The sequence below is a fragment of the Zonotrichia leucophrys genome, unplaced genomic scaffold (assembly GCF_028769735.1).
Source record: "Zonotrichia leucophrys gambelii isolate GWCS_2022_RI unplaced genomic scaffold, RI_Zleu_2.0 Scaffold_417_44678, whole genome shotgun sequence".
NCBI lineage: Eukaryota > Metazoa > Chordata > Aves > Passeriformes > Passerellidae > Zonotrichia > Zonotrichia leucophrys.
This window is the reverse complement of record NW_026992622.1, coordinates 1,456-16,531: the sequence shown is the minus strand read 5'-3', so window position 1 is coordinate 16,531 and position 15,076 is coordinate 1,456. Positions and strand designations below refer to the sequence as shown.

Sequence of the window (15,076 nt, the reverse complement as noted above, 5' to 3'; positions counted from 1 at the left end):
CAGTGGGGCTGTCCTGCAGCCAGGGGCAATGCTGGGCTGAGACACAGAGCAGAGGAGAGGGGGAAAGGGGCAGTGACTTCTTCCTCACCTGCCTCAGTGTCCCATCTTCCTTTTCCTGGCAGCCTCCTCCAGCTCCATCCAGACAAAGTTTGGGATTGACAAATCCTGGCTTGGGGGAAAAACAGTGGGTGAGCCCTTGGTCCTCCTGCCCAAGTACAGCTCCAGAAGTAACAGCCCTGTTCACAGTCAGGCAGGCCCAGACCCTGCTCATCTCCAGCCTCCCCCACCCCTCCAGGCTGCCAGAATTGGCCTTTGCTGCTCTCCCCACTCTGATGCCAATGTCCCCCCACAACTGGTACCCCCTCCCCAGCCAGTTTGCCACAGGAACCCTGCCCAAGTCTCCAAAGGGGCAACTGTGTCTCACCCTTGAGGACCTGCAAGATCCAAACATCCCCTACCCTGCAAACAAATCCTCCCAGAGGCCCCCCCAGTGGATTTGGGGCAAGTTCCCCCTCCCTGCTCACCTGTGGGATCTGGGGGATCGATGCTGCCAGGGCCAGGGGAGCTGCAGACTCAGCAGGCAGGCAGGAAAAGCGTGTTTCTGCTGTTACTCCTCCTTTTCCTCCTCCTCTTCCTCCTGTTCCTGCTCCTCCTTTTCTCCATCCTCCTCCTCTCCTTCCTCTTCCTATTGCTCTTCTTTCCCTGCCCATTTCAGATCCCACCTCTCCCCCATGGCTGCAGCATCACCAGCATTTGAGTGGAGGGAACCCCCATGAACCCCCCATGGCTGGGCAGGGGGCTTGGGGACCCACCCAGTGCGGATCCATTCCCCCCCAGAGCCCCAGGGAATCACTCCAGGAATCGAATGATGGGGACACAAATGGATCCCCATGGAACCGCTCTTTTTCTGTTCCATCCCCACCATTCCCTTCCCCCACTCATAATTCCTCCAACCCAAAGACCCCTCCCAACTCAATTTGGGGATCCCATCCCTCTCGCGCTCTGAATCCTCTTTCCCCTGCTCTCCAACCCCTTCTCCATTGTGCCCCCAGCCCTCAGCCCTGTTCTTGGTTTTGGGGGATGCAGGCCCCTCCTGCTCAGTCTGGAGGGTCCCATCTCCCCTTTCCCTCTATTCTAGCAGTTCCTGGCTGCTTTTCCTGGGAGGAATCCCTCAGTTTTGGGACGTTTGGGTTTAGCTTAGAAGTGTGACAGCTCTCTCTGGCTCTCCCCTCCCTGTTGCGGCCTCTGAGCTGCCCCTGACACCCTGGGGGTGCTGGGATTTCCCTCCTGGGGACACGGATGTTCATCCCCTTCCAGGAGCCCAATGCCTGGCTGGGGCTCCAGGTCAGGGGGTCCTTGAGCAGCTGCCCCAGAACCTCCCCCAGGGTCTCCCAGCACAGCTGGAGCTGCTCAGCCTGGGGTTCCCAAAGGCCTCAGCAAGACCCAAGTCCCTCCCAGGAACCCTCAACCCCCTCAAACCCAGCATCCCCCACATCCCCTGCAAGTTCCCCCATGGCACCAGGCATGTCCATGTCCCCACATGTCATTGCCCATGTCCCACCATGTCCTCACCCATGGCTGTCTCCCCATCATGTTTCCATCCCTGTCATTGTCCCCCACATCTCCATCCATGCCTGTGTACCCCCATGTCCCCACAAATGGCCGCATCCCTGTTAATATCCATGTGTCCCCAAGTCTCTCTCCATGTGTCCATGTGTCCTACCCTGACCACACCCAAGTCCTAGTTCAATGTCTATTTTTACCTCAGTATTGGATATTTTAAAGGATAAAAGAAATTAAAACAAAATCAAGGCCAAAAGAAAAGGATTTCCTTGTCCGTGCCAGCTGAGGATCCACTGCTTAGGTGAAGGGAAGAACCTTTTTTGGTGGAGTTTCTACCCACTGTCTCAAAATCTTGGTCTTTTCCCTAGTTTTTCACCATTTGGCTACAGAAGACACCCTTGGGCAATAGAATAAATTGGATCATGAGTTGAAAAACTTTGTCTGGTCAGGCAAATTTGGAGAGACCACAAGGTCCTTAAGCAGCAGATTCAATGCCCCCCCCAAGGTTCGGAAAATAAATACCTCCTTGAAAGTGAAAACTGTTTATTACATAACAATATATAAACAATAAAACCTCTTGCCGCTCTAAAAGAGACACAAACTCACAAAGTCCCTCCATGGTCTGTAGGCTCAGCTCACTCAGCCTCTTATCAGTGCCTCTGATGCTGGAAATGTCCCAGGCCAGGCCCAGCCCGGTGGGCCACAGGTGTGAGCTGCCCGTGCTCTTCTGGTGTTCAGGCCAGAGCAGGTTTAAACAGGTCCAAAGAAAGGGAAAAAACCCCACAGTCCAAAGAACTTGTTTGGTTCAGCTAGATAAAACTAACTAAAAGGAAAGGAGAGCTCTGTCCCGCTGTCTGTCCATCCGCAGACAACACAGTGCAGGAGCACGAATGTGGAGGAGTGAGTGTGGTTTCTGAAAACAAACTCCGTGCTTCTTCTCTCCCCCTTTCACTCTCAGGACAAGTCTTGAAGGTGCAAAACTTCTTATTCAGCACAAACAGAACAGACTGGGGATACAAGCACATAGTCAACCCAGAATATACCTCCAAGACCATTCAATACTCCTTGATGTCACAGGAAGATAGAATTGAATGCAAAAGATTTTATGGGGTTCAAAGTTGACAAATCTGCTTTCCCCATGGAATTCCCATTATAGGTCTGTGTCCCAATGGATGTTCCTGCCGCTGGGTTTATCTAGGTACCCTCAGGGAACCAGGAAGATGTGGAGCCCCCCAGCCAGATGCCTTCCAACTTGGATCACCAGGACCACAGATCACCAGGGCTCTGCCCAACAGGGGTCACTGGGGATCATCCAACACGGATCCTCCCATGGGGGATGGAGCTGGAGCAGCACACAAAGCTCTTCCCACACTCGGGGCACTCACGAGGCTTCCCTTAGTGGCGCCTCCGTTGGTGTCGGGTCAAAGTTGAACTCAATGAGAATCTCATCCCACACTCCCCACACTCGTAGGGCCTCTCCCCGGTGTGGATGCGCCGGTGGATGGCGAGTTTGGAGTTTAGCTTGAATCCCTTCCCACAGTCAGGGCAGCGGAAGGGCCTCTCATCGGTGTGAATCCGCTCATGTTTGAGGAGATCGGAGCTCCTGTGAAACCTCTTCCCACACTGGGGACACTTGTAGGGCTTCTCCCCAGAGTGAACATGCTGCTGGTGTTTTCTCAGGTCAGTGTGCCACCCATAGCTCTTCCCACATTCCAAGCAGGTGTAGGGCCGTTCCCCCGTGTGGATCACCTGGTGCCGAATCAGGGCCCAGCTTTCTCTGAAGCTCCTCCCACATTCCCCACACTTGTAGGGCTTTTCCCCAGTGTGGATCTTCTGGTATTCTGTCAGCTGGCACTTGATGCTGAAGCTCTTCCCACACATCCCACACTCATAGGGCTTTTCCCCAGTGTGGATCCTCTCGTGTTTCCTCAGGTCAGAGCTGTATCTAAAGCTCTTCCCACATTCCACACATTCATAGGGCTTTCCTCCTGTGTGGATCCTCTGGTGTTGCATCAGGTGGCCCTTCTGGCTGAAGCTCGTCCCACACTCCCCACACTCAAAGGGCTTTTCCCCACTGTGGATCCTCTGGTGTTGCCTCAGGCTGGAGCTCCAGCTGAAGCTCTTCCCACACTCCTCACACTCGAAGCGCCTCTTCCCAGTGTGGATCACCTGGTGCCTCCTCAGGCTGGAGCTCCAGCTGAAACGCTTCCCACACTCCTCACACTCGTAGGGCCGTTCCCCAGTGTGGATCACCTGGTGCTGGATCAGGTGCAAGCTCCGACTAAAACCCTTCCCACATTCCAAGCACTTGTGTGGCTTCTCCCTGCCATGGGGCTTCTCCACCAGCTCTGAGCTCTGGCTGGATCTCCGGCTGCCTTTCTGGCTCAGGGAGGCTCCTTCCTCCCCACACCTTCCTGGGCTGGGTTTGCAGCCCCTCCTCGTGCGGAATCTCCAGGGCTTTTCCTCCTCCTCCACTCACATACACCCTAGGAATGAAAAATCCTGGTATGGGGAAAAAAACAAGATGAGAGTGCCTTGGACTGGGAGCTCCTCCTTGCCCAAGTTCATCTCATTAAGTCATTGGGCATCTTGTGCCTCTAAGAACCTCCAAAACACCATGATTCAGCACAAAATTCCTCCAAACATCAAGACACAGATCAAAAACTTCCCAAACATCAAGATTCAGCAAAAGCCCCCTCCAAATATAAAGATTCAGCCCCCACAAAGAAACAAAGCACCAACAATTAGCCCAATAAAGCTCAGAAACACCAAGATTCACCCTCTGGAAAATAGTGCATCCCAATCCCCGGTAATTTGCTGCATGTGGAGCGGGGGCAACACTCCTGGGGCTGGGGTCAGAGGCTGCAGATACAGGGAGAGGTGGAACCTTGTCCTGCTTCCTCTTCCCGTTCCTCCTCCTGCGTCCCTACTCTTCCTCACTCCTCTTCCTCCTGTTATTCCTCCTTCTCCTGCACAATCCCACCTTCTCCTCCCACATGCATTGTTTGACCCTTTTGTTCCTCAACCCTGCTTCTCCTTCCCTTCTCCTCCTGCCCCAGGCCCAGCTCCCACTGCCGGCTCCCTCTTCACCCCAAACCCACAGCATCCCCCGGCAGGGGCAGGGATGGAGCTGGGGCAGGTCGGGCTGGGGCAGCGCTGGGCTCTCGGCCGCTCCCGCCCGCACTCGGTCCCCACTGCAGCCGCTCCCGCCAGGACAGCGCGGGGGGGCCCGGCCTTGGCGCTGCCCCACTCCCACCTCCCCAAATCCCCCTCGCATTTGGACAACAGGGCATGGATGGTGTTGGTGTGCTGCAAAGGGATTGCGTGAAGGGGAGTGTGGAGCAATATGGTAAAGGCAAGAAGCTGTAGCAGGAATCTATGTGGGAAGGAAAAGGATGATGGAAAAGCGAAAGAAGAGAAAAATACTGAAGGGATTGGGATGTTTATCCAGCAGGGCCTTAGCCTCAAAACTTGTCAGCTGATCCAGATCTTTTGTATCCCAGGTTTCCCGGCCAGGAAAACAAGGAGGTCAGGGTTTCAGGGGGTTTCTCTCTGGGGGGCAGCGGCAGCACCCGGCGCAGAGCTGCGGCACCGGGAGCACGGGCTGGGGGCCTGTGGGGAGCTGCGGGGCTCGGCCGGGGCTGTGGGGCAGCTGGGGCTCAGCGCCGGGCACTGCCTGACCCCACCAGCCCCGGGAAGGGCTGGCAGCGGCCCCCGGCCCCCAGGAGGCTGCGGGACGCCCCGGCCGCTGCCCGGCCCCGTGCAGCTGCCGGCCCTGCCCGCCGGGGGGCGCCTTTGGACACTGCGGCAGGACAGGGAGCGGCTCTGGGCTACGGGCTGGGGAGGGCACCCTGAGCACAGGGAGGAGGAGCAAGGAACACCTGGGAAATGTGGAATGTACATTTTAGCATGGAGATTATCTTTTAAGGATTTTGTTAGGGTTACTGGAGATACAAAAGATTTTGCAGAAAGCTCAGCAGCTGTCAGAGGATGAGAACCCACAGGCACTGAGGGGGCTGCAGGAGGGGCACAAGAAGGCCCTGCAGCTCTTGGGCACAAAGGCACAGCAGGTGAGTGCAAGAAGGGAGCAGCAAAAGGCCAAGCTGAAGGCAAAGGCCAGGGCACAGTTCCTACAGCCCCTGAGGGATCAACCCCAGGGCCCAAGGGGGCCCCAGCACCCAGGGCACGGCTCGGCCACAAGCACCTGGCAGAGGCATTGCCCTCCTCGGCAGGGGAGAGCCCACCCAAACAGCCCCTGGCAAGGAACCAGGGCTCCAGCTGCAGGGCACAAGGACACTGCAAGCACAGACAGCAGCACCCTCAGCACCAGCAAGTCCACCCCTTGATTGACACGGATTGGCAGGGCTGTCACAGCTCCCATCACACCAGGGACCCTCCACACTGGAGCCCTTGAGAATATTCAGGGTGGGTCTGCATTGAGAGGAGGCATTTCGTGATGGACACAGGGGCCTCTCAATCAACTCTGAATCTTAGACCTAAAGGGGGAAAATGCCAAAAATGTCTTTGATTATTCATGGCATTGGTGGGAAAGATGTGTGGTTTTACTCAACCACTGTTAGCAGATGTGGGTGATGGGTTTGAAATGCATGAATTTTTATTTGCTCCTAATTGTTATCATGATTTACTGGGAAGGGATTTGATCGCTAAATGGGGAACGCAAATTAATATTATAAAAAGGGATACAGAGGCTGGTTCTGTTGTACCTCTGTGTCAAATGTCTGGCCAGGCCTATGCTGAAGTGAACGCAGAAGTGTGGGCAGCCCCAGGGAAAGAGGAAAAATTAGATATACAGTCTCTCCAAGGCACTCTGAAGCAACCAGGACAATTGGTGTCTAAAAGCAACACCCTGTTCCATGGGAGGGAAGGAAGGAGAATCAGACACAGCGCAGGTCACCGCCCCATGCTCAGCTCAACCCGCGCAGCTGTGGGTGCTTGTGAGAGCCTGGCACTGAAATGCCCTGAGCAGGAAGGCTTCAATATCTTCTGCTGACACCATGGCACCTAACAGGGGGGCAAAAGCAATTCTCACTGCTTCAGCAACCACTGGAGCAGATATCAAGGCATATTCTCCCACAGCAAGCTGGGCTGGCACACAGCCTGCCCTGGCACTTTGCTGCTGCCAACACCCAGCCAGGACATCGGCTCCTGCCTAAGGAGTGCAAAGCAGCACCACTGGTGGCCAAGGGGCCCATGCCAAGTGTCCCTGAGGCCAGAAACAGCCGCCAGCACAGCTCAACACGGGGGGACCCCTCAGCCTGGCCTCGAGGGCTCTGAAGTCCCGGAGATTTGCACTTCCCGCCTGCAGCAGGAGGATGGGAGGCCGCCCCTGAGCCTGCCCTGAAGGCAACGCAGCAGCAGCCAGGGCTCCACAGCGGGCCAAGCCCCTGCGCCTGCCCACAGATCCTCGCCTGGAATCCTCTGCAATCCTGCCCACCCTCCTCTGCCATCTCCAGCCACTGGGGCCAAGCCTTGCTGCCACTGCTGCAGCTTCAGCGCTGCCTGGGCCTGCACTGCCACAGCTGCTGGGGAACACCAGGGCACAATTCCACTCTGGGGCTCACTGACACCCACACTCTGGGCTGCCTGCCATTGCACTGCTGCAAAATGTACCGAGTTTGGTTCTTTTAAACCTTATTTCTCTGCTCAGACTTGGTTTGTCTTTGCCTTGGGGAAAGGAATTTTAAAGGTTTTATTTAAGGGATGTTACACCACTCAATGGAGATGAGTTTAACATCCCAACAGACTGGGAACAGCACAAAAGACACCCACAGAGATAATGACCAGCAACAAAACATCAACATTGCCCAGCAGCAAACAGTTACCAACAGCTACCCCAGGCACTGCCTGGGCAGAGCTGGAGACACCTGGGCTGGAAAAGGCTGAGAAGGAAATCCAAGAGTGAGGAGACCGAATTCACATCAGAGGGGAAGGAATCCGGGTCCAACAGGAAACCAAATACTAAAAACTTACACAACTTGGAAGCAATGAACATTAAAGCAATGGATTTATATTGGTTTGGACCACATAAAGTTTAGGAAAAATCGAGTAAAACTCACTCGCCATGGAATGATTTTCTCTGCACAGTCGGGCTAGTTGTGAAAGAAATGATTTCTGTTGTACATCCTGGCCAGAACCAAGGAATGCCTTGACTCTCTAACACCAAAGAGATTCTTGGAGAGTTTTTGTTTTCCCTGCAGTTTCGGTGACAAAATTACAACATGAGAAAAATTTTTCATAATATTCCCACTTTATATTGTCAGGTAGGTTTGGGACAGAAGTGTAAGAATCAACTTTTGGTCTGGGTTTTTCCACGTTCTCCTTTATGGTGCATTTTGCAAAATCGAAGAGATTTAACTGTAATACTTTGAACATAAATAGGTAATACCTGTTTAAAAAAAGCAGATTCTGGGGGGCCACATGTGACTCACCAGATGGCTGCCCTGGAAGAGAAGCTCCATTCCAGGCAGCCTCCAGAGGAGCTTTAGAAATGCAAATGAACACTGCTGGGCAAAGCCTGGACAGGAATTGGGCTGATTCCCTCTGCCCCTCACCCCAAGCTCTGCCTGCTGGCACTGATGGAATTTGCACAGCTCAAGGCAGAGCCCAGGGGGAGGATATCTGACCCTGCAACACAAACGGGTGAAGCTGCAAAGGGAAACAGCACATGGAGAATGTTGGGAAAACTTCACCATAAATAATTAGGGGGAATCATCCCTCTGCCCACTCCAACATGTGCTGGCACTGTCTATGTTATATAGGGTATAAAAGAGCAGTGGGGGTTTTTGCTACCAAAAATTCAGGGAAATCAGTTGGGAATCCAAGGATTTGATGATTTAGTTAGACAAAAGCAGTCAACTGATGCAGCCCTGGCTGGAGAGAGTGGCCAAAATCGGGGAAAAGATGAACGGCCAGCAGAACAAATCCTACAACACCATGGACCAGGCCCTGGGAACCCAAACCAATTCATATCAGGAGCCACAGAACCCATTTCTCATTTCAATGGCATCATTAGATTACAAGCTGTCCTCACAATAATAACCAACCAGACAGCTCCAGCTCCTGACCTTCCTGCCGACCAATCCACTGAAATGAGGAACACAACACTTAACCATGGGATGGGATCAGATCATCTGTTAGCAGAAAAAGGAGGAGTTTGTGGAAAATTAAATGATTCAAAGTGCTGTTGGCAAAAAGATGACAAAGGAAAAGTGGTGAAAAAAAACCCCAAACCAAAAACAACGGAAAAATTAAGCAGCTCATGTACGGATTCAAATGCAGAAAGAATGGGAATGGGACACGGTTTTATGGCTCCCTCGGAGACCATGGGTTAAACGAATGCTGTTTCTCCTCTGATGTGCTACAGCAACTCTCATCTTTTTACCATGCTCCACACCTTGAGAGTGCAGCTCATTCAGCAGGGGACCGAGTCACCAAGGATTTGTAGATAAGGAAGTAACTGGGCGAAACCACCAGCTTCAATAAATGTTACTAATTAAAAGGACTGCTGCTCACACAAAGTCCCGCTGAATTCCTGAAATTCCAGAAGAACAAAGACTTAACTAAGCCGTGAATACCGGCTGTTATACAAAAGTGGGGATGCACATTAACGAGGACATGCAGTTGGCGGATCGGGAGGTCTGAACCTTCCAAGCACCTCAGCCAGTGGGCAAACGGAGAGGGAGATGAGGCCGGGAAAATGCGGACAAAAAGGAGGCTGCGAACTACAACAATGGCAGAAAGCGCACGGCAAATGCCCCACGGCCTCTCCCTCTGCTCAGCAATAAAGTCACTTTTACAGGACTCCTCTGTCTCCTCTGCGCACAGAAACCTCCGGCCACGGCAATTTCCCCGCACAGCCCCGGGCACGGGGCAGCCCCCTCTGTCCCAGCCACAGCAACCGGGCCGAGCCAGCGCTGCTCCGGCAGCGGCTCCTGCCGAGGCAGCGGCCGCAAGGAGACCGCGGGCAGCCGCTCCCGCAGCGCCCTCACGCCAGCGGCAACACGGGCCGGACACGGCACAACGAACCCGCCTGAGCCCCCTGCGGCCCCCGAGGCCCGCAGCCAGCCCCGAGCCCCAGCACAACCCAGCACGGCTCCCACCTGCTCCCACCGCGCTCCGGCCGCTACCGCCGCTCCCGGGCCCCGCAAACACGACAATGGCGCCGCAGCCCAGCAAAGGCCGCCCTCAGCCCACTCCCACCAATCAGCGCGCCACAACCACGACTGACGGCACCATCGCCCAATCGCAGCCAGGGGCGGGCTCTGCACACGGCACAGCCCCGCCCCGCGCCCTCAGGGCCCCCCGGGCTGCGTGAGGGCACAGCCGGATAGCAGGAGGAGGGATGGAGCAGGAGGAGCATGTGTTGCTGCCCGCGGATCCCGCAGTGCCCCGGGTCGGGACGAGCTCCGTGCCCCGCTCCAGCTCCACGTCCCGTTGGAGGATCCGCGGTGGATAATCCCGGGTGACCCTCAGGATCAGAGCCCCCCGTGTTGGGAACACTCCTGGCTGGGGGTTCCACATCTTCCTGGCCCCCCGTGGACACCTCGATGAAGGCCGGGGGGTCCCCGCTCCTTTTCTTGTTTCTGCTCCTCTCATCATCTCCCCCTCCTCTTCCTCCCGCCTCTCCTCTCCCGGTTCAATCGCTCCTCCCGGTCCTCCTCCCGCCTCCTTCCCCTCATCTCTCTCTCACGTCCCCCCCTCCTTCCTCCTTCTCCTTCGTCCTCTTCCTCCTCCCGCTCCCCCGGACCCAGCCCCCACCCTTTGTCCCCCTCCCTTTGCCCAAATCCGTCCCATCGCCCCCCCCAAACCCCTCCCCATCGCCCCCAATAAACGGCCCCGGGCCCAACTGGGAAGCTTTACTGGGAGCACTGGGAGCAGGCACTGGGCGGGGGCAGAGCGCCAGCGGGGCTGGGGGGACACGGGACCCCCCCCAAAATCAGCGGAGCGGGGACGGAGCGGGGGGTCCCGGCCGGGCCCGAGCCCATGGGGAGGGGCTGCGGCCGCCGCCGGCTCAGGAGCTCTGTGGGCAGAGAAAAGGGGGTGACACCGGGCTGGGGGCCCCGGCGGGAGCGCACACGCTCCGCCATGGGAGGGACGCCACCCCCGGCACCCGCCCTGACCTTCTTGAGCAGGGAGAAGCCGAGCCCCAGCGCCAGGAAGACGAAGCCCCCAATCCCCATCAATATCTTGCTGCGGGCGGCGTCCGGCGGCATCTCTGGGGGGTCCGCAGGGCTCAGCACCCCCAAAACCTCTCACCGACACCCCGAGCCTCTCCCAGCGCCCCCTCCAGGCTCATTCCAGTCCCTCCCAGTCGCATCCAGCATCCTCCAAACCCCCTGCCTTTGCACCCAGCACTCCCAAACTTCCTCCCAGTCACACCCAGCACCCCCAAACTCCCTCACAGTGCCCACTAGCACTCCCCCAACCCCAACCCACCCTCCCCAGCATCCCCCAAACCCCTGCCCAGCCCTTGTCCAGCCCCCAGCCCCTCTCCCAGTCCCAGCCCGGCTCTCTCCAGCTCCCTCCCAGTGGCTCCCAGCACAGCCCAGTGGCTCTGCCAGCGCCCCCAGGGGCTCCCCCGTACCCCAGTGCCGCCTCAGGGGCTGCTCCAGGCTGACGCGTTCCACCTGGCAGCTGTAGCTGAGCCCGCGCCGGGGGGGAGTTTCCAGCAGCACCAGCAGCTGGTAGGTCCAGTCCCCGTTGGGAACCACGTCGGTGGCCACCACGTGCTCCGAGAGCTCCTGCTGGCCCTGGAACCACCTCACCTGGATGGCAGCAGGGTAGAAATCCATCACGGAGCAGAGCAGGCGGCCGGGGCCGGGCTGGGAGCTCGAGGGGGGCACCAGCGAGATGGACACGCTGGGGGGCACTGGGGGGGAGAGAGAGAGAGAGCGGGGACACACTGGGATCAGCTGGGGGGCACTGGGAGAGAGGGGAAGGCTGGGGTGGGCTGGAGAACGACTGGGCATGGACTGGGAGGGACTGGGAGGGAGTTGAGTGGCACTGAGAGTGGCGGGAGGGGATGGGGGGCACTGGGAAAGAGGGTGGACGCCTGGGAGTAAACTGGGAATGAACTGGAAAGAGACGGGGAATGGACAGGGAAAGACTGGGGAGGTACTGGGCATGGTCTTGGAGGGACTGGGATGGCAGTGGGTGTGATTTTGGTGGCACTGGGATGAACTGGGAATGAAGTGCGCGGCACTGCGAGGCCGAGTCCCGCGCGGGGCAATCGGCGCTGCGGATCTGCCTAGCAACTGATGAGTCATCAAAAAGACGGGATCTCATTGGTGGAGCATCTTAGGCTCTAAGCGTCTCTGCAACGGACCCGCGAGGGGCACTGGGAGGAACTGGGATGGACTGGGAGGAACTGTGAGGATCTGGAGACCCCGGGGGTGGGTCCAAGGTGGGCTGAGGGCCCTGAGTGATTTCCGGGGATGTTTTGAGGTGCTCCAGGGTCATTGGCAGGGCAGGGCCCGAGGGGACACACTCTGCCCTGCGCTCACCTCGGCGCTCCGTGATGAACGGATTGGGCGCCTCGTAAGTGTGCCGGCAGAACCTGTCCATCTCAGCCCGTGCCATCTCCAGTTTAGCCGAGTCGCTGTTCATGAGCTTGGCAACCTTCTCCCCATATGGGGGGTCACCCACAAAGTGCCCCACGTCGCTCTCGAACTTCATGAAATGCTGCCGGTTTTAGAGGAACCTTCCCAGAACCCTCACCTCTCCGTGCCGTTAATGTAGTGACACTCCTCCTTAAATATCTCCTGGAACACCGCTGTGAGTGCAGAACATAGATCAGGGGGTGCCCCCTCAACATCCTACCCCAGCACCCCCAGAGCTCCGGGTCCACCCCGGATCCCCACTCAACACCCCCTGTGCCCCACGGCCGCCACGGGACCCTCCTGCCTGCGCTGCCGCTTCCTCTTTGCCGCCCTTCCCCCATTTCCCTTTCCACATCCTCTCCCCTCCCACATCCAGCCACTCCCAAATCACTTTTATGGCCCCATTTTCCCCACAAATCCCCCAGTCTCCGGCCCCCTAGGGCTCAGTTTTGGGGTCATCCTCTCCGCTTTTCCCCCCTTCTTCGCCCTCTCCCACCCCTCGCTCCCCTCCCCTCAGCCCCTCCCGCTCTCCCTTTGGGGGGTCCCCTCCTCCTCCCCCTCCATTCCGAGCTCCCCCCTTCGCCCCCTTTTCCCCCTTCTCCCCCCCTGTCCCAGCGCCTCCCGCCCCCCGCTCACCCGAGAGCTCCGCGCCCGCAGCCGGGGGGGCTCCCAACACCACCAGTGCCACCAGCAGGGCCCCAGCTGCCGCCCCTCGCCCCATGGCCGAGGCCGGGCAGGGAGCAGCAGCCCCAAAGCAGCCGCGCTGCGCTGGGAGCGCCAGTCCGGAGCAGGGCGGGCTCGGCAGCGCCGCGCGCTCTCATTGGCTGCCGCCGCTTCTGGGCAGCGATCGGCCACGGGCTCTGCCCGGCAACCGATGAGGCAATCCAACGCTCCGAGCTCTCATTGGCTAAGCTGCCGCCTGCCTGAGCTGCCACTGGCTGAGGCCTTTCCGGAACGCTGCAGCCCCGGGCTGGGGTTTTTTTGGGAAGGGGGAACCTTGAGGCGCTGGGCAGGTGGGGCAGGGGATAGAGAAGAGCGGGCTGTGCTGGACCAGCCAATCAGATCCGCTCATTTCACATTTAACCCCAGTTTTTGGGTTTCTGAACTCGTTCAGGATTTTCTGTTCGGATCCCTTGGTCCTGCTGTCCTGGTTTGAAAAGGAAGTGAGATTTTTGGGATGCTGTGGTCCAACCAATCAGGGTTCAGGTTTGAATAATGGCACCTTGTGTGGCCCCTGAGGACATGGATTCACCTCTGAGCACACAGGGGGTTAAAAGCAGAGAACTCCCAGGGGAAGCTCTCTTGGTTCCGGCGGGTGAAAGGTTCAGAGCTGCCCTGCCCGGCTGCGGGCTGGGTGCGGGAGGGGAAGCCATGCGGCCGGGTGAGGGGAGCCGGGCCTTGGACAGAGAAGGGAGGTGAAGGCCCCTGCAGGATGGAAGGGTGGAGGAGCACTGAGAGGCATCGGGCAGCGGCCACAGAGAGAGAGAGAGCCGGTGTCTGTGCCTGTGCCACCTTGAAATTTGCCATCTTGTGCTGGCAGCACAGCCGAGAAGGAGAAGGGGTGCAGAGAGAAGGTGCCCGGCAGGGCCAGCGTGGGAGTTCTGGGCAGGCAGAGCCCGAGATTTTAACCCTTTCCTTGGATGATGGGAATCTTACAAATGCTGATCCTCCTGGAGCTGAATGAGAAGATAGGGATGAAATAGGAGAAAATGGGCAAGTGTGATGAAAGTCCGTGCAAGAGAAAGATGTCAGAAGAGTTGAGAAGAATCCTAGGCGGGAGGAAATGATGGAGTGGCCTTTGGCTGGACTTTTCTTGCATACGCATGGACAGAACCATTTTCCTGTGACACAGAGACTGCATTCAGGGAAAGGCAATGGCTTGGAGCCAAGAGAGTGCAGGGATGTGATGTGAAGGAGTGGCATGAACAGAGATGGATGAGGAGGGTGGTGGTGCCCTCTGCCTTCAGTGAGGAAGAAGATCTTTGTTCTTGAGACCCCTCGGCCCCAGGGGGTGAATTTGGGAGGGACAGGTGTCCCAAAAGTGAGAGACTGTGTTCATTTTTGGAACTGGGCAAAGCATCCTTAAAAGGGGAACCCCAGAGGCAGCTCTGGTCCATGTATAGTGGTGAGAGCACTGGGCATGGAAGGAAGATGTCACCATGGGAAATGATCTCCAGGCAGTGCCACGTGTGACATGGAAACACAAGAGGTTTCAACTGTGTTTCCTGGGGAAGCCTGTGGCACAAGAGGGACTCCTCTCTCCTTGATGAACTGAGAGTTGATTATCTGAGGGGTGGTGATGGACTGACAGTTGGTGACCTGAGGGGTGGCAACTGAATTGTGAGTACAAGGTTTTGCCTTACTGGGATGTATTGGGAATTTGGCTGGGGGGGAGAGGAATGTTTGGAAGGTTTTCATTATTTCTGTGTGTTTCTTTTATATAGTGTAAGTTAATAAAGATGTTTTTCTTTGTATTCCGAAGCTGGAGCCTGCTTCGCTCTATTCCTGGTCACATCTCACAGCAGACACCAGGGAGAATGTAATTTCATGGGGGGCATTGGCATTGTGCCAGCATCAAACCGTGACACCAGGGAAAATGGCTGCTCGTGTCAGTCCATCCCCTTGCCCAGAAGGCACCCGCTTGTGTTTGGGCACGAGCTGCTGGCCACAGCCAGACGGGCAGCACCCGCAGCATTGGCCATCAGACGCTGGGCTGATGTTTTCATCCAGAGAGCAAGAAAAACAGCCAGAAGCACACAAGGCAACTTGACAGTATCTCTGTAAGAATGTCATTGTCCTGTGAAAGTCAATAGTGGATGGTGGTTTTGTGCTGCAGATAATCACTTCCAAGCAAAAATCATTCCAGGAAGGGACAACAGCCTCTGCCTTCTGAC

General features: G+C 57.0%; 2 protein-coding genes across 2 annotated transcripts; both read right to left on the bottom strand.

The window, feature by feature from the left end:
• Positions 1-2,145: 2,145 nt before the first annotated feature.
• On the bottom strand, positions 2,146-7,647 carry LOC135441679 (zinc finger protein OZF-like). Its single transcript, XM_064701227.1, has 4 exons — positions 7,641-7,647; positions 5,250-5,365; positions 4,665-4,872; positions 2,146-4,037 (listed from the first exon to the last, which is right to left on the bottom strand). The coding sequence occupies exons 1-4, from the start codon at positions 7,645-7,647 to the stop codon at positions 2,959-2,961; spliced, it is 1,410 nt and encodes a 469-aa protein (XP_064557297.1). The 3' UTR covers positions 2,146-2,958.
• A 2,792-nt stretch (positions 7,648-10,439) lies between these two features.
• Positions 10,440-12,903, bottom strand: LOC135441678 (class II histocompatibility antigen, B-L beta chain-like). Its single transcript, XM_064701226.1, is given in 5 exon segments — positions 10,440-10,798; positions 11,168-11,452; positions 12,087-12,302; positions 12,305-12,355; positions 12,819-12,903. Coding segments are annotated over 5 exon segments (996 nt in total).
• Positions 12,904-15,076: the final 2,173 nt, after the last annotated feature.

What these genes read in the sequence shown, in the direction of transcription:
- LOC135441679 (XM_064701227.1), bottom strand. An exon ending in GCCAGCCCTTCCCGGGGCTG is followed by an intron (nt 4,873 to 5,249) that starts GTGGGGTCAGGC and finishes ATCCCTTTGCAG; the next exon opens with CACACCAACACCATCCATGC. An exon ending in TGCCCCTGCCGGGGGATGCT is followed by an intron (nt 4,038 to 4,664) that starts GTGGGTTTGGGG and finishes GGTGTATGTGAG; the next exon opens with TGGAGGAGGAGGAAAAGCCC.